This window comes from Zeus faber (assembly GCF_960531495.2).
Source record: "Zeus faber genome assembly, chromosome: 7".
Taxonomy (NCBI): domain Eukaryota; kingdom Metazoa; phylum Chordata; class Actinopteri; order Zeiformes; family Zeidae; genus Zeus; species Zeus faber.
The window spans coordinates 1,609,349-1,628,555 of NC_137203.1; the positions used below are offsets into that span (position 1 = coordinate 1,609,349).

The 19,207-nt window shown below is 45.0% G+C and overlaps 1 protein-coding gene across 1 annotated transcript in view; it reads left to right on the plus strand.

The window, feature by feature from the left end:
• Positions 1–19,207, plus strand: part of snx2 (sorting nexin 2) — a 29,393-nt gene that overhangs the window by 5,482 nt on the left and 4,704 nt on the right. The window contains exons 4-12 of the mRNA XM_080004578.1: positions 1,679–1,748; positions 2,149–2,192; positions 2,394–2,535; positions 9,727–9,805; positions 13,245–13,320; positions 14,193–14,306; positions 15,560–15,653; positions 15,885–16,090; positions 16,861–17,004. Coding sequence (XP_079860704.1) covers positions 1,679–1,748; positions 2,149–2,192; positions 2,394–2,535; positions 9,727–9,805; positions 13,245–13,320; positions 14,193–14,306; positions 15,560–15,653; positions 15,885–16,090; positions 16,861–17,004 — 969 coding nt within the window. The remainder of the gene's footprint in view (positions 1–1,678; positions 1,749–2,148; positions 2,193–2,393; positions 2,536–9,726; positions 9,806–13,244; positions 13,321–14,192; positions 14,307–15,559; positions 15,654–15,884; positions 16,091–16,860; positions 17,005–19,207) is intronic.

Sequence of the window (19,207 nt, forward strand, 5' to 3'; positions counted from 1 at the left end):
TATACTACAGTGTGTAATGCAGCGTGTAGTACAGTGTGTAGTACAGTGTGTAATGCAGTGTGTAGTACAGTGTTCAAGATTGACTCAACATTCAAGATGTTTATTTGCATATACAGACGTGGACAAATTTGTTGGTACACGAACCCACAATTTTCTCTGAAAACTTGAAACTAACAAAAGTAAATGGCATCCATCATTGTTTATTCCATATTTCATTATCAAATGATAATGGCCTGGACAAAAATGATGGGACCCTTAACCTTATATTTTGTTGTACAACCTTTAGAGGCAATCACTGCGATCAAGCATTTTGTGTAGCTCTCAATGAGCCTTGTGCACCTGTCAACAGGTAGTTTGGCCCACTCTTCCTAAGCAAACTGCTCCAGCTGTCTCAGGTTTGAAGGGGGCCTTCTCCAGACTGCATGTTTTAGCTCTTTCCATAGATGTTCCATAGGATTCAGATAAGGCCTCATAGAAGGCCACTTCCAATCCAATCCAGTCCAATGTTTTGTTCTTACCCATTCCTGGGTTATTTTAGCTGTGTGTTTTGGGTCATTATCCTGTTGGAGAACCCATGACCTGTATCTGAGACAGAGCTTTCTGACCCTGGGCAGCACGTTTGGCTCCAGAATGCCTTGATAGTCTTGAGATTTCATTGTGCCCTGCACAGATTCAAGGCACCCCGTGCCAGAAGCAGCAAAGCAGCCCCAAAACACAACCGAACGTCCATGTTTGACAGTAGGGTGTTCTTTTCTTTGAAAGCTTAATTTTTTCATCCGTGAGCATAGAGCTGATGTGACTTGCCAAAAAGCTCCAGTTTTGACTCATCTGTCCAAAGGACATTCTCCCAGAAGCATTGTGGCTTGTCAATATGCCTTTTGGCAAATTCCAGTCTGGCTTTTTTATGTTTTTCTTTCAAAAGTGGAGTCCTTCTGGGTCTTCTTCCATGGAACCCACTGTCACTCAAAAAGCGACGGACGGTGCGATCAGACACTGATGTACCTTGACCTTGGAGTTCAGCTTGTACCTATATTGGCTCTTTTTCTACCATTCGCACTATCCTTCTGTTCAATCTGGGGTCGATTTTCCTCTTGCGACCGCGTCCAGGGAGGTTGGCTATAGTCCTATTGACCTTAAACTTCTTAATAATATTTGCAACTGTAGTCCCAGGAACATCAAGCTGCTTGGAGATGCTCTTATAGCCTTTACCTTTAACGTGCTGGTCTATCATTTTCTTTCTGATCTCATCAGACAACTCTCTCCTTTGCTTTCTCTGGTCCATGTTCAGTGTGGTGCACACGATGATACCAAACAGCAGAGTGACTACTTTTCTCCATTTGAATAGGCGGAATGACTGATTGATTATAAGATTGAAGAAATGTGATGCCAATTAAAGAAAACAGTTAGTTTGAAATATCGCTATAATCCAATAATTTATAATCTTTTCTAAGGGATACCAACAAATCTGTCCAGGCCATTTTAGAATATTAAGAATTGATCTCTTTAGGAATAATTTACCTCTTTTCACAGTTTCTTTGCTTTTCTCTATGACATACCAAAGGCATGCAGAGAAAATAGCTTTTAATGTCATCACTTTCCTCGAGGAATTAAGCATACATACAACAATGTGTAGTACAGTGTCTAGTACAGTGTGTACTCAGCCTGGTTTGTTGTTCAGGTGGAGGAGGAGGAGGAGGGTGGAGACTCCATCGACATGAACATCTCAGTGTCTGATCCAGAGAAAGTTGGTGAGTGGGAACGTTTATACTATTTATTGATGTATTTAACGGTTTATTGACACTATTCAATGTAACTCTTAAGTGTATTCTAACACATTTAGCTTCAGATCATTTTAACAGTGCCCTGGCAGGATAGAATTAATACACACTTTATTTACCCGTACACTGCGGGACACACTATGTTTTATGATATATAATGTGTTACTCTGTATAATTTGTACTACTAATATGTTCCTGTATCTCCATCTTCAATGTAATGAACTGTTCATGTCTATTGTCTGACCACAGTCCATCACCTGCTGATCAATAATGAATTTGATTATGAATTAAAAATAATACACAGAATGTTTTCTGCAGCAAAACCGTCAGTCTAATGTGTGTGTGTGTGTGTGTGCGTGTGCGTGTCCAGGTGATGGGATGAACGCCTACATGGCTTACAAAGTGACCACCAAGGTAAGTTTGTCTTGTTTCTGTTGTGACACAGTACCACTCCCTCCACAGTAGACATCATACAGCCCCCTGTGGCAGGACAAGGCACTGCAGCACAATAGCACTTCTATGGACTGTAAAAGTACTTTTTAGAGTCAATATAGAGTTAAATTGGACACATATTACTTCTCTTTTTCTTTACCTCTATGACTTGTTCTCCCCCAGACCTCCCTCTCCCTCTTCCAGTCCAAGGAGTTCTGGGTGAAGCGTCGTTTCAGTGACTTCCTAGGTCTCCACAGCAAACTGGCATCCAAGTACCTGCACGTGGGCTACATTGTCCCACCTGCGCCGGAGAAGAGCATTGTGGGTAAGCTCCAGAGCACCGGGTCCCCACCAGGTCTGTGTGACACAGTGGGTGGAGCTGTTAGTGTGTTATGCTGCATTCATATGGAACACGGGAGGCGGCATGGTGGCACATTCTGCACAGCGAGGGGGAGGTGACACGGCAAAAATGACGATGTAAAGACTCCAATAAAATATATGGAACTAAATTATTTTGTGTCTTTTATATATATATAAGAATTAAAGTCATCCATGTAGCTATACAAATGCAGCTTACTATTAATATTTTATTGCAAACTTAAATGAATGTTAAATTCTCTCCAAAACGTGTTGTCATTCATAGTTGGTGAACACAAGCTGGCTGCGTTCATCTCCAAGAAGGTTTGACAATGGATGACAGGCAGTCCCAGGTTACCAAGCAGCTCTGTTTTACCAACCAAGTCTAAGTCCAATTTGTATGTAAGTCGGAACAGTTACGTACAGTTCATATCTAGCGTCAATTAGTCAAATATTTGTCTTAGTATATGGTACATATTTGACCGAAAACATCTTAAATATCGGGAGGTCGCCCACCCGTTTGTCGATGGGGGACTTGTACTGAGAACGCCAGCAGCCAGTAGGGGATGCTCCTGGACCAAAGAACTGGGTCCACCCCAACAGCTGCACCCCTGCCAGAGAGTGTAGGTGTGCCACCTTGATGCAGGTGTAGTAGGCGGCTTTCTTGCCCACTGCCTCAAACCCCCTTAGCTTGGGAGTAGCAACGGTCAGGAGACTGTCCTGCTCCTCCGCACTCACCGTCCCATTAGCCAGACAGAGTACAGTTCTCCATAAAAGCCCGATAGGGCACTGGCAATGAAGCACGGATTTCATCCACCAATGCAGTCCACAACCGTACAACAGCCTCTGTGTCGTTTGGAGGCGGAATGCCGCAACCTTGGATGCAATGTCAATGAGGCCTTGTCCCCCCTCCTGGACTGGCAGATAAAGGGCTGCTGCTCTGATCCAGTGCTGACTGGACCAGAAGAAGTTGACGATGGTCCTCTGGATCTCCTCTAGCAGGCCTCTGGGTGGATGTAGAACGGTCAGTCGGTGCCATAAGGTCAAGGTGACCAAGTTATTAGCAACCAGTAACCCCCCCCCCCTCCGTAGGACAACTGGGGTAGCAGCCATTTCCACCTGGACAGTCTGGCACACACCTTCTCCACCTCTCCCAGTTCCGCAGCTGGTACTGCTCCAAGCCCAAAACCACCTCCAAAACCTTCATTCTTCTCTTTTCCCAGCTCAGGCCCCCTGGTAGCTCAGGAGGCGTCTTCCCCTCCCACCTCCCCACCAAGGCCTCACTTTTTTCCCAGTTTACCATAGCAGAAAAGGACGTCTGATACATCCCTAAGCAAGCCGCTAACCCCCGGACGTCATCCTGGTTGGTAGCGAAAACATTGACATCATCTGTGTAAGCGGCGACGACCAGTGGCGGCCCCTGTGGTAGCCCCGGTAGGGAGAGCCTGTTTCTTAAAATGTGCAGAAGAGGGTCTATAGAAAGGGAGTAGAGTTGCCCAGAGATGGGACAGTCCTGCCTTTTTCCCTCTCTCTACAGGGAGTAGACGGCTCAACCCCCAACCCGCCTTGATCATGCAGGATGCTCCGCTGTAAAGGAGCTGCACATAGTTAAGAAACCCTTCCCCAAACCCAAATGCCTTCAAGGTTGAAAATAAAAAACCATGGTCCACACGATCGAAAGCTTTCTCCTGATCAAGGGGTAAGACACCAACATCAATGTTATTGAAATTACATAGCTCAAATCCCTCATTAAAAACAAGTTGTCCTTAATAGATCTGCCTGGCATGCAGTAGGATTGGTCCTTGGAAATCAACAGCCTTAAAACCCCTTTCAGCCTATTGGCCAGGCCTTTTGAGAAGAGTTTATAGTCCGTGCAAAGCAGTGCAATGGGTCTCCAGTTTTTGAGCAAGGTCAAAGCTCCCTTCTCGGGTATGAGAGAGCGCGGGAGAGAGCGAGAGGGACTCCTTTTTTACTTTTAAGGTTCCTTTATTTTCAGTCAGTCATGTTACAACAGCAGAAGAGAGAGAACAAACCAACCATTGTATGTAATAAGAAGCCTTACGGGGACGGTACATAAGTAAGGGCGTTTGTAACCTGGGGAGTGCCTGTTTTTCTCATTGTGGATATATTTATGGATATTGTTTTGTGGCTTCAAGAGAGAGCGTGCATCTATAGGCCGATCACCTGGTTTCCACTGCCAATAGAAGACCTTATTTTATTATAAATTACTCATATTTTATCATATTACTATACAAGTTATAACCTGGAGCTGCAACTCCATCTACCCATCTCACCCATCTACTTCCGGTGCGCCGTAGTATGGACGCACCGGCAATGGCTCCGCATTCAACTCGTAGTTTTGTGTTTATTATTATTTGTATTGTTCTTATTTTTGCACTGTAAGTAATCAATGGACTGGAGAACGCTCACCCTGAGGCAGTTTCTACACCTCGTTCCAAATTCTTATGCAAATTATATTTTTCTCTGATTTTCCTAAATAGTCGATGCAAATGACAGTCAGTATAAATTTCAAGTCATCAACCGTTAGGGTATTAGTTTGAATGTTATTGAACAAAACTCCCAATGATAACCGTATTTTTTTCAAAAATAAAAAACTCAAAATGCACTGTTCTAAATTATTATGCACAACAGAGTTTCAAAACATCTTATAGGTTGTAAAGAACTGAAAATGGTCATTTGTTAAGTTTGCAGCATTAGGAGTCATACAGTATTTACTGAAATCAAAAGCTATTTCAATCAAAAACATCTTAACAGGCCAAGTTACATGTGAACATAGGAGCCTTCTTTCTTATCACCTTCACTGTTCTTGCCTCCATTGAACTTGTGAGTTTTTGGAGAGTTTCTGCTTGAATTTCTTTGCAGGACGTCAGAACAGCCTCCCAGAGCTGCTGTTTTGATGCCAACTGCCTCCACCCTCATAGATCTTTTACTGGAGGATGCTCCAAAGGTTCTTCATAGAGTTGAGGTCAGGGGAGGATGGGGGCCACACCATGAGTTTCTCTCCTTTTATGCCCATAGCAGCTAATGACACAGAGGTATTCTTTGCAGCATGAGATGGTGCGTTGTCAGGCATGAAGAGGATTTTGCTACAGAAGGCCCGGTTCTTTTTGTAGCATGGAAGAAAGTGGTCAGTCACAAACTCTATATACTTTGCGGAGGTCATTTTCACACCTTCAGGGGCCCACCAGCTCTCTCCCTGTGATTCCGTCCCCAAAACATGACTCCGCTACCTCATTGCTGACGTGGCAGCCTTGTTGGGACATGGTGGCCATCCACCAACCATCCACTCCTCCATCCATCTACACCAACAAGGGTTGCACGGCAACTCATCAGTAAACAAGACTGTTTGAAAATAAGTCTATAAGGAAAATAAGGGCCCCCTGCAAACCTTTCTGCTTGTGAGCATTGCTTAGGGGGGGCCCAGTAGTAGTTTTATGCACAACTGCAAGCCTCTGGAGGATCCTACACCTTGAGGTTGGCTGGACTCCAGAGGCACCAGCAGCTTCAAATACCTGTTTGCTGCTTTGTAACGGCATTTTAGCAGCTGCTCTCTTCATCCCATGAATTTGTGGCAGAAACCTTCCTCATTCTGCCTTTATCTACGCCAACCCGTCCGTGCTCTGAATCAGCCACAAATCTCTTCACAGTACGATTATCCCGCTTAAGTTTTCGTGAAATATCTAATGTTTTCATACCTCATCCAAGGCATTGCACTATTTGAGGCTTTTCGGCAGCAGAGAGATCCTTTTTCTTTCCCATTTGCTTGAAACCTGTGGCAGCACATCAACTTTCCTACCAGGGGTGATCAGACTCTCGACCATTGTTATTCACAACTATGGGTAAGTTACAAACCCCTCCCCCGCCCTGCCTTTGGTAAGGCGGATCACTCCTCCTTCTTCTCCTACCAACATACAGACAACGATTAAAGCAAGGAAAACCGATTTGTCGAACAGTCCAACGCTGGAGTGAGAAATCCATTGCCACTCTCCAGGACTGTTTTGAAACCACGGACTGGCAGATGTTCTGTGTTGCAGCTGATGGGGACATCGATGCATACACAGACTCTATCTCAGCCTACATCTCCAAGTGGATTGATGTCAAGGTCTGGACTTTCCCCAACCAGAAGCCCTGGGTTAAGAGTGATGTCTGTGCTAAGCTCAGAGCACGGTCCTCCGCCTATAGCTCTGGGAACATGGAGGCCTTGAGGAAGTCCAGATATGACTTTCGGAAAGCCATCAGAGATGCCAAAGGAGCCTACAGGGACAAGCTGGAGTCGGACGACCACAGTTCCGACCCCAGACGCATGTGGTGTGGACTGCGCACCATCACAGTTTATAAAGGGAGAAACAGGAGTGATGCCCGGCCAGCCACCTCTCTTCTCGATGAGCTCAACAACTTCTACACACTGTTTGAGGCGAGTAACACCATCCTGGCTGCAAGGCTAGCGGAGGACCAGGACGACTGCACTCTGTTCCTGTCTACGGCTGATGTGAGGAGAGCTCTTAAAAGAGTAAACCCTCGCAAGTCTCCAGGGCCTGATGGCGTTCCAGGCCATGTCCTCAGAGTTCGGCCGACCAGCTGGCGGAGGTATTCACCTCCATATGCAACCTCTCCCTGATCCAGTCTACAGTCCCCACCTGCTTCAAACAGAAATCCATTGTCCCGGTACCAAAGAAACAACCCATCACCTGCTTGAATGACTATGGCCCCGTAGCACTGACTTCTACCATCATGAAGTGCTTCGAGCGTCTAGTCAGAACCCACATCTGCTCCTCTCTACCTGACCCCCTTCAATTTGCATATCACCTGAACAGATCTACGGGCGACGCCATCGCCTTGGCAATGCACACCACCCTCTCCCACCTGGACAAGAGCAACACATACGTGAGGATGCTGTTTGTAGATTACAGCTCAGTATTCAACACAATTGTGCCCCCAAAGCTTGTTCCCAAGCTCAGGATCCTGGGTCTTAACACCTCCCTCTGTAACTGAATCCTGGACTTCCTGACGGGCAGACCTGGGTGGTGAGAATGGGAAACATCTCCTGCTCTGCACTGACCCTGAGCACTGGAGCCCTGCAGGGCTGCGTACTCAGTCCCCTCCTGTACGCCCTGTTCACACAGGACTGTGTGGCCACGCGCAGCACCAACATCATCCTGAAGTTTGCGGACGACACCACCATCCTAGGTCTCATCTCCAACAATGATGAGTCCTCCTACAGAGAGGAGGTCAGCGTCTTGGCAACATGGTGCCAGGATAACAACCTCTCTCTCAACGTCTGCAAGACTAAAGAGATGACCGTGGAATACAGGAAGTGACAGCGGGAGGGGCACGCCTCCATCCACATCGACGGAGCTGAAGTGGAGAGAGTCTCCTGCTTCAAGTTCCTCTGTGTGTTCATCAGTGATGACCTGTCCTGGTCCAGGCAATCCAACGCGGCAATAAAAACTGCCCATAAGCGCCTGTTCTTCCAGAGGAGACTCAAGACGTTTAGCATGTCTGTCAGGACTCTCACCAGCTTCTACCGATGCACCATTGAGGGCATTCTTACCGGCTGCATCACCGCCTGGTACGGCAGCTGCTCTACTGCCGAACGCCAGGCGCTCCAGAGGGCGGTGAAGACAGCGGAGCGCATCATTGGCTGCCACCTCCCCTCGGTGCAAGGCATCTACCGCACACGATGCCTTAGGAAAGTCGTAAAGGACGACAGCCACCCAGTCTACGGACTGTTCAGGCTGCTGCCGTCTGCTGAACGTTAGTGGAGCATCCGGGCACGGACGAACAGCCTCACCAACAGTTTTTACCCTCAGGTCATCGGGCTTCTCAACCTGCAACATCTGTAGTCACCCTGTTAGTTGAACGTACATCACCACAACTACATGTACATATCCAGCAGCACTGCTTCACTTTATATTTATATCCATGTCTTGTGCAGTAGACTGACCTATTTCTGTTGGAACTGCTACAGTGTTCCATTTATTTTAGTTTCCATTTTAGGATTATTTTTCTTATTTTCATTTATGTACATTCACTGTGACGTCTTGCCCATATTTGTAAAATTGACTCTTATTTTATAAAAACATTTTTTATTCCTCCTTATCTTTGCCTTGTTATTTGATCTTTTTATGCCACTACACACTACCTTGTGTTGTACTGTACACTTGACAAATAAAACACTTTAATATTTGAACTTTGAACATTATGACCGGACCAACCATGACGCATCCAAATGCTCCATCTGTTTCCTCGCTGCAAGCACCAAACAGCCTCCATGCAATTAATAAATAGAAAAAACAACTTTTCTATTCATCTGCGGTTTTTATTTAAACATTCTAAGTGCGATATTCCAGAGAAAACGTCCGTCACTGCCGCTTAACTGCAGCAGCCGTAGCAGACAAGCGCAGTAGGGTCGTCTCCTCGCTCTCCATGTCTGTAAGGTAGCTACGTCACATCCGCTTGTAATTGTGTCGCGGAGGACGGCAAAAAGCTAAAATATTTTGGCTTTGAGGCCGATGGCGGTGCTCTCTGCCGTCATGCTGTCGTCCACTACTGCCGAGTTCAGACGACGAGGAGAATCAGACTCCCGGGGTGACGAGCGAGTGGTGTGACCTGCTCACAACGCCATTCCATTGCCATCAAGCAGGTTTAATATCTGGTCGTGTCGGGTGGAGTCAGGAGCGACGCAACAAGCTACAGCCAATGAGAGAAGACAGGCAAAGAGGGGGAGGAGTCGAGAAGGAGAGACAGGAGTGCACGGAGCAGCAGCCAGAAACACACAATATACCTAATTGACTTTTCTTTTCTAGGTGTTTAATATTACTTTTTTAAATTCTGCTTTGATTCATTTTTTCATAGTGATCAAGAATATGATAAAAATAATCCTGTCCCGTGCGTGTTATGGTGTCATTTCCAGTGTCACTTGTCGCGTGTGTTTTCCTGACAAAACGTATTTTGGAAACCTGACAGAGCGGTCGGGCATTCCTACTGGTGAAAGATGTAATGTGTGACGCCCTGTCACCGATCAGTCCTGTAGTGTGAAAGCACAAGACTGCAAGATTCAACGTCTCAAGACAGAAAGTCCTGTAATGTGAACATGGTGTAACGTGACTTCCATGTGACGTGACTCCTCTGCTCGCAGGGATGACCAAGGTGAAGGTCGGAAAGGAAGATCAGTCATCCAACGAGTTTGTGGAGAAGAGAAGAGCAGCTTTAGAAAGGTAACTGACAAGACTCCCAACTACTGACAAGACTCCCAACTACTGACACGACTAACAACTACTGACAAGACTCCCAACTACTGACATGACCAACAACTACTGACAAGACTAATAACTACTGACAAGACTCCCAACTACTGACACGACTAACAACTACTGACAAGACTCCCAACTACTGACATGACCAACAACTACTGACAAGACTAATAACTACTTAAAAGACTCACAACTACTGACACGACCAACAACTACTGACAAGACTCCCAACTACTGACATGACCAACAACTACTGACAAGACTAATAACTACTGACAAGACTCACAACTACTGACAAGACTCCCAACTACTGACAAGACTCCCAACTACTGACAAGACTAACAACTACTGACAAGACTCCCAACTACTGACATGACCAACAACTACTGACAAGACTAATAACTACTGAAAAGACTCACAACTACTGACAAGACTCCCAACTACTGACAAGACTCCCAACTACTGACAAGACTAACAACTACTGACAAGACTCACAACTACAGACACGACTAATAACTACTGACACGACTCCCAACTACTGACACGACTAATAACTACTGACACGACTAATAACTACTGACACAACTCCCAACTACTGACACGACTAACAACTACTGACAAGACTCCCAACTACTGACATGACCAACAACTACTGACAAGACTAATAACTACTGAAAAGACTCACAACTACTGACACGACTCCCAACTACTGACACGACTAATAACTACTGACACGACTCCCAACTACTGACACGACTAACAACTACTGACAAGACTCCCAACTACTGACACGACTAATAACTACTGACACGACTAATAACTACTGACACGACTCCCAACTACTGACACGACTAACAACTACTGACAAGACTCCCAACTACTGACATGACCAACAACTACTGACAAGACTAATAACTACTGAAAAGACTCACAACTACTGACAAGACTCACAACTACTGACACGACTAATAACTACTGACACGACTCCCAACTACTGACACGACTAATAACTACTGACACGACTAATATCTACTGACACGACTAATAACTACTGACACGACTCCCAACTACTGACACGACTAATATCTACTGACACGACTAATAACTACTGACACGACTCCCAACTACTGACACGACTAACAACTACTGACAAGACTCCCAACTACTGACACGACTAATAACTACTGACACGACTAATAACTACTGACACGACTAATAACTACTGACACGACTCCCAACTACTGACACGACTCCCAACTACTGACACGACTAACAACTACTGACAAGACTCCCAACTACTGACACGACTAATAACTACTGACACGACTAATAACTACTGACACGACTAACAACTACTGACAAGACTCCCAACTACTGACACGACTAACAACTACTGACAAGACTCCCAACTACTGACACGACTAACAACTACTGACAAGACTCCCAACTACTGACATGACCAACAACTACTGACAAGACTAATAACTACTGAAAAGACTCACAACTACTGACAAGACTCCCAACTACTGACACGACTAACAACTACTGACAAGACTCCCAACTACTGACACGACTAATAACTACTGACACGACTAATAACTACTGACACGACTAATAACTACTGACACGACTCCCAACTACTGACACGACTCCCAACTACTGACACGACTAACAACTACTGACAAGACTCCCAACTACTGACAAGACTCCCAACTACTGACAAGACTCCCAACTACTGACAAGACGGTCCCAGTCTCTCTGGGATTTTGAAGTATTTGTCATTTTCTTTACTCAACATTTTCGATTAAATTTGCAAACTTTTGTGAATTGTTTTAGCAGTGAAAGTCCAAGAAAACAAATAAATGTCTTTATTTTATTTCTATATATAAATATATATTATTTACTTCTCTAACAAAGACAAAGAGTCTCACGTCCTCACTCCATAGTTTCATGTGTTTTGTTTTCATAAAGAACCAAAACAATAAAATACTGGTTTTAGTTCCAGAAATAATTCTATAAATAAACCTTTAGTTCAACACATTAAGAAACAAAAAAAGTGTGTGTGTGTGTGTGTGTGTGTGTGTGTGTGTGTGTGTGTGTGTGTGTGTGTGTGTGTGTGTGTGTGTGTGTGTGTGTGTGTGTGTGTGTGTGTGTGTGTCAGTTCTTTGCTAAAGTTCAGTCTTGGTCAGATTAGTCTCAAAGGTTAAACCACGAGCTACATCATTAGTACTACACACACAATACACACACAATACAAATTAGACAAACAATACACACTACACACACAATAACACACTATACACACTACACACATATAACACACTATATACACACAATGTACACACTACACACCACAGGCCTCAGATAGATCATTAGCACAATTTACACATACTACACACTATATTCAATATACACTATATACACACACTACACACAGCATGCACACTCTACACACAATACACCCTTTACACACACTACAGGTATGCAACACCCACTACGAACACAATTGACACAAAATACAGTATGTATACACACACAACATAAACAGTACACAATATATGCACTGTACACACAGTGCAGCACACAATGTCCTCCTTGTAGACAACCAAGTACACATACATGTACACACCCATATCACGCACCGTGTGTGTGTGTGTGTGAATAGTAATGGGGGGCTGACATTCTGCTGCCCTTTCCTGTTCCTGTGTGAGTGACAGGAAGGTCAAAGGTCGACAGCGACAGCTGATGGAGCTCAGACAGAACTCACACTGATGGCTGCACGAGTGCACGAATGACAAACTGACTTATTTCCAAATGATGGCTCCTGAAATTCACCATAAGTTAAAAGTAACAATTACAAAAATACAATTCAATATTTAAAATTAATTAAATATTTTAAATGAAAAAAGTTGTGAACGTTCATATTTTAATTGATGAACCTCTTGAGATGCAGCTTCATGGAAAATAAATTCTACAATTACTGATGACTAAATATTATCAATGAAACAATCGTAACACAGTCATGTGCATTTTGAGTCAGGAAAGGAAAGACGTTTTTATCACCTTGAATTAATTTAACTTAATTTGAACAGACCTTTCTTTACAAATGTGTGAAGGGTACTTTTTATTTTGTCAAATCCATTTTTAAACCACTGTAAAAGAGTTCAATTTTAGCCTCTGTTTACATGTTGCCATGACAACCTAGAAGCGTGTCGCTGTCTGATCATTTAACTCATCAACTGCATTTTGGCTCCAAATCTGTATGAAGATTCAGGCTTTTTAAGTGAAAATGAAAATGTGCTGTAGAGAAATTCAAATGTTGTAGCGTAATGTGTGTGTGTGTGTGTGTGTGTGTGTGTGTGTGTGTGTGTGTGTGTGTGTGTGTGTGTGTGTGTGTGCGCAGGTATTTGATGAGGACGGTGAAACATCCCATCTTATTGAAGGATCCAGACCTGCTGCAGTTCCTGGAAAGTTCTGAGGTATTGACATGGAGCAATGGATGGATGGATGGATCTAAACATCAGTAAAAACTCATGTGGCTTTTCACCAAACTGATGAATGTGTTTCTTGTCCTTTCCTTGCATCTGTGTTGTTGGGGGTGGGCTGGCTGTAGCATGTAGCATGTAGCATGTAGCAGGTGGCACGTGGCATGTAGCATGTAGCGTGTGGGGCGGTTCAGGATCAATGCCTTGTGTCGCGGCACTAACTGATGGACCTGCCACAACCACAACCACAACCACAACCACCGCCACAACCACACCACAACCGCCACCACCACAACAGCCACCACCACCACAACCACAACCACCACCACAACCGCCACCACCACAACAATCTCCGCCACCGCCACTACCACCACAACCACCACAACCACCACCACAACAACCTCCACCACTGCCACCACAACCGCCACCACCACCGTGCTGTCACCTCCCTGAGGGTTAGGGTGGGGGTGTGTTAATAAATGGGATTGGGACTTGAGTGGATGTGGGGGGGGTGGGGTAATTTGACCTGTCGTGCTGTGAAATAGAAGTGAAACTTCCCAGAAATTAAGAAAAATGAGCTGGTTCTCCCAGCGCTGGTGGGGGCTTAATACAACCCTAAAGCTTTCAAATGGGAGTGAAGAGGTTTGGCTGCATCACAGTCAAGCAGCAAGAAAAGAACAACAAACGGAAACATCACAAAAAGAAAACAAATGAAGAGGAAGGTGAGAAGTGCAGAGGAACGCAATTTAGTAAAATGGTGTGTGTGTGTGTGTGTGTGTGTGTGTGTGTGTGTGTGTGTGTGTGTGTGTGTGTGTGTGTGTGTGTGTGTGTGTGTGTGTGTGTGTGTGATTCGTCATGTTTACCAGCTGCCGCGGGCGGTTAGCACACAGGCGCTGAGCGGCGCTGGCATCCTGCGCATGGTGAACAAGGCGGCCGACGCGGTCAACAAGATGACCATCAAGATGAATGAGTCGGACGCGGTGAGAGGAACAACGCCCCACACACACACACACACACACATTCTAACTCTACACACACACACACACACACACACACACACACACACACACACACACACACACACACACACACACACACACACACACACATTTAAACTCTACACACACAGACACACACACACACACACACACTTTCTAACTCTACACACACACACACACTACCAGCAGCAGTATTCACACAGCAACACATTCCAAGTTGGTTTTACACGAAGCTGGTCCTCACAGGAAGCAGTTTGACACTGAATTCAGAGTTAAGCTGCAGTTTGTTTTTGTCGCAAAACTTTTCATAAAAACCGTCCGTTTGGACAAGTAGAAAATATCCTAAAGCATTTTACCTTACACAAATGAAAAACTTCACAAGGATAAGATCCCAAACAAACCTTGTGAACAAATGAAACGTTCCTTCGTTGTCGTTGTCGTTCGTCCGGTGGAGGTAGTGCAGCTGAGTCCACCAGGGGGCAGTAGCGGACAAAGCTGATCCGCTTCGTAAAACCAAGACCAACAATCACAAACAAACATGTCGGCCGGTGAGGAACCTGTCATCTTGCACTTATTGAACCAATGAAAATGAAAATGAACAGGAGGAGGAAAGATGGAAAGTTTCTCAAAAGAAATGTATAGGGCGCAGGGCGTCCTGGTGGCTCAGTCAGATCAGCAGGCGGTCCTTTTCTGCGGGCTCTCCCTCTCCCTCTCCACTGCTCTTTACAATAACCGCCCCAAAAAACATGAAGCAAAAAACTGTGTAAACAAACTTGGTCCTCCAGAAACTTGACAGATTGAGCTGAAACAGTGACGTTACCTGGTCTCCACCTGTGACAACTACAGCAGTGAAGGGGAGGAAAGGAGAAACATGTGATGAGGAGGCTGTTGAATGGGGAGTGTGTGGCAGTGTGTGTGAACGAGCAGCAGACCAGCAGAAAGACACCTCGCCACCGCAAGAACATTCTCAGCCCAAAGCAACGCAGAAGAACCGGCCCCAAGATCAAACCCACTTAATAAAGTGTACACGTACTTACCTGGGGGCTTCTCCTTCCGCCCGGAGAGTTAGTTTATTAATTTCATCATTTGTTTGAATTTGTTTTGAATGTTGTGTTGTGTTTCTTTTGGTATTTATGAGCAGGAAACTTCAAAAAACAAACTAGTGTAATGATTCTGATCTGTCTGTCTGTCTGTCTGTCTGTCTGTCTGTCTGTCTGTCTGTCTGTCTGTCTCAGTGGTTTGAGGAGAAGCAGCAGCAGTTTGAGAACTTGGACGTGCAGCTGAGGAAGCTTCACGCCAGCCTGGAGTCTCTGGTGTGCCACCGCAAAGGTGTGTGTGTGTGGGTGGGTGTGTGTTTATACTGTATATGTGTATATATGTGTATGTATTTGTATATACAGGTATATGTGTATGTATAAATATATGTATATACTGTGTGTGTGTGTGTATGTGTGTGTGTATATATATATATATATATATATATACTGTATATATAATTCAGACTCAATAAAGTATGTCCTTACAAATCCTAGAAGTAGAATAACACTTGTTCTCCCTCAGAACTTTCCCTGAACACGGCGCTTTTCGCTAAGTCTGCGGCCATGTTGGGGAACAGCGAGGACCACACGGCGCTGTCTCGGGCGCTGTCCCAGCTGGCCGAGGTGGAGGAGAAGATGGAGCATCTCCACCAGCACCAGGCCAGCGCAGACCTCTACCTGCTGGCCGAGCTGCTGGCTGACTACCTGCGCCTCATCACCACTGTCAAGGTTATTACTGGCTACTACGGGATGGGGATGGTAGCTCAGGCGGTAGAGCTGGTGGTCTAGTCATCTAAAGGTTGCTGGTTGGATCCCAGGCTCCTCCTGCTAGCATGCTGTAGTGTCCTTGAGCAAGACACTTAACCCCTAATTGCTCCTGATGGCTGCGTCCGTCGGTGTTTGAACTATTGTAAGTCGCTTTGGATAAAAGCGTCTGATCAATGACTAAATGTAAATGTAAATGTACTGGGTTATTAATAATAATAATTATAATAATAATGAAATTATCTTTATTTGTAAAGCACCTTTCATACACGACATGCAACTCAAAGAAGGCATCAACAAATAACAATTGAAAGAAAACAAGCAAAGTGCATTTACAAAGTAGGATAAAACAATGAATAGAATGAAATACATTTAAAAACAGGGTGATATAATCCAATCCAATCAAAGTATTTATAAATATTGCATTTAAAGAAAAAAACCTAACGAGAAAAATGCATTTAATAAAAAAAAAGAAATATTTGAGTCATTTTTAGATTTGAGTCACGATTGTTCCTCAGCAAAGGATTTCTCTTGAATTTCTGCTCTTGAATTCACCTCATTATCTCATTACTACTACTGGTTACTACTGGGGTACTATCGTTCATTACTGGGTTTTTACTGTTCATTACTGGGGTGTTACTGGGTAGTTACTGTGTGTGTGTGTGTGTGTGTGTGTGTGTGTGTGTGTGTGTGTGTGTGTGTGTGTGTGTGTGTGTGTGTGTGTGTGTGTTTAGGGAGTGTTTGACCACCGTGTCAGGACCTGGCAGAAGTGGCAGGATGCTCAGCTGCTGCTGCAGAAACGACGTGAGGCCGAAGCCAAACTGCAGCAGAACAACAAGACGGACAAACTGCAGCAAGCCCGGGAGGAGGTGAAGGAGGTAGGAGGAGGTGAAGGAGGAGGGGGGGCCGGGAGGAGGTGAAGGAAGTAGGACGAGGTTAAGTAGAAGGGAGGGAAGGAGAGGTGAAGGAGGTTAGAGGGGGCGGGTAGGAGGTAGGAGGGGCCAGGGAGGGAGGAGGAGGTGGGGGAGGTAAAGGAGGAAGGAGGGGCCAGGGAGGGAGGAGGTAAAGGTAGGCGGAGGAGGCGGAGGAGGTGGGGGAGGTGAAGGAGGGGCCAGGGAGGGAGGAGGTGAAGGAGATAGGATTTTTTTTTTTGTATTTTTAACAGATTATTATTTGACACTTCACTCATTGAAGGAGTGACAAGGAGCTGGACGCGTGGCCACGCCCCCTGGTGGTCTGGGTTTGAGACCCTGGTTTGATGAAAATTGAAACAAGTGGAATATGAAATAAAAGGATTTCCTGCTTTTTGGGCTCATTCAAGCTCCAATGAAGGAAAAAAGCCCAAAGTGTCGTTCTACATCGGTTCTGTTCAGTGTCAGGAAAATCATTTCCCTTTTTAAGTTGTAAAATAATCAAACAGCGTCTGAGCCGCGCTGCTGAGGCTGTCAGTGCATCCAGGCGCTTAAAACGAGCGCACCTTTACAGGGTTCACACGTTTGGAAGGTTTATTTATTTTTTATATAAAAATATATATTTATCTAACTCTATATCTGTCAGTCTGCAGTGCTGGGTTCAGTCTGACGAACAGAGTGGAGGAGGAGGAGGAGGAGGAGGAGGAGGAGGAGGAGGAGGAGGAGGAGGAGGAAGTCTATTAGTCTGTTAGAGCTGTCACTACACAAATACAGCCTCACACGCTGTCAGAGCACACACACACACAGATATATAAAACACACATGCGCACAGCACACACACACACACACACATATATAAAACACACATGCACACAGCACACACAAAACCACACACACAAAACACACATAAAAACACGCAGCCAGATGAACACACACACATATATACAAAAACACACTCCCTCACTGTCTCAGCGTGCTGCAATGTGAGCAACAGGGGGGGTCTGATATTAAAAGAGAAGAGCTGTCAGAAAGGCTGTAGCGGAGGGGAGGGTGGGGTGGGGTGAGGAGGTGGAGGGTGGGGTGAGGAGGTGGGGTGGGGGGGGCTGTCAGGCTCCGACAGGCAGGACAGCGTGCAGTAGAGTTGCAACCAACATTTATTTGGAGCAGCGCAGAGTTTTGCCAACTCGTCAGCGTCGTGGGGGTTTAGCTTTTTAGCTTTTTGGCTCCAGCTCTGACAAACAGCCCACGGAGGAAAAGCAGCCGGTCGCTCCCATCCTGCCCTGCCCCAGCCCCAGCCCCACCCCCTGCTCTGTGCTTTACTCATTAAGGCAACTTTAAGGCAACTTTAAGGGAACTTTAAGGCAACTTTAAGGGAACTTTAGGGCAACTTTAAGGGAACTTTAAGGGAACTTTAAGGGAGGCTGAGGTCCGTTCAGAGCCGCTCAGCTGGTTACACGTGTTACAGCAGGGGTCTCAAACCACCGGCCCCGGCGGCCACGTCCAGCCCGCAAGACTTTAATGGGGCCTGTTCACTTAAATTGTGTTTTTTAACGATATAAAGTAGTGTTAGTAGTAGTAGTAGTATAGTATCATATAAAATGAGTTTAAAATCACAATGCCTAATTCATCCATGCAGTTTAACTTCATGTTTTCACAAAATGAAATAGAATTGATTTTTCATTGCACACTGTGATCCCTCATCTTATAATCATTACAGCCAACATTCACCACGCTACTCCTCCCAGGCATGGGGAGGGGCATGGGGGGGTGGAAGGACGAACACACAGGGTGGTTTTATAACTTCCTGTCTATTTATATCAGACATAATAATTGGTAATTCACTAATCAGATTTGTAAATGCTATAATATAAATTTGTCATATTATATTTTATATATTGTATAACTTTAATGATGAATTACAGAGGGTGCCGTTATTTGGACATCAAATGTCATTTTTATTTTTTCTAAAGTGCATCATAAACCGTCAGGATGTGAAAGTCGTTGGACCGACAGCGTCTCACAGGATGTTCTGCTGTTTTACATGAAAATATCATGATTCAGCCGCTTAAAATAGTCACTCCATGCTGCCCCGTGTGGTGCTGAGGTGAAACTACATGCAGTGTCTCAAACCGGTTAATCTCCCGTTCCGTTTAAAAATGTTTTATTTATT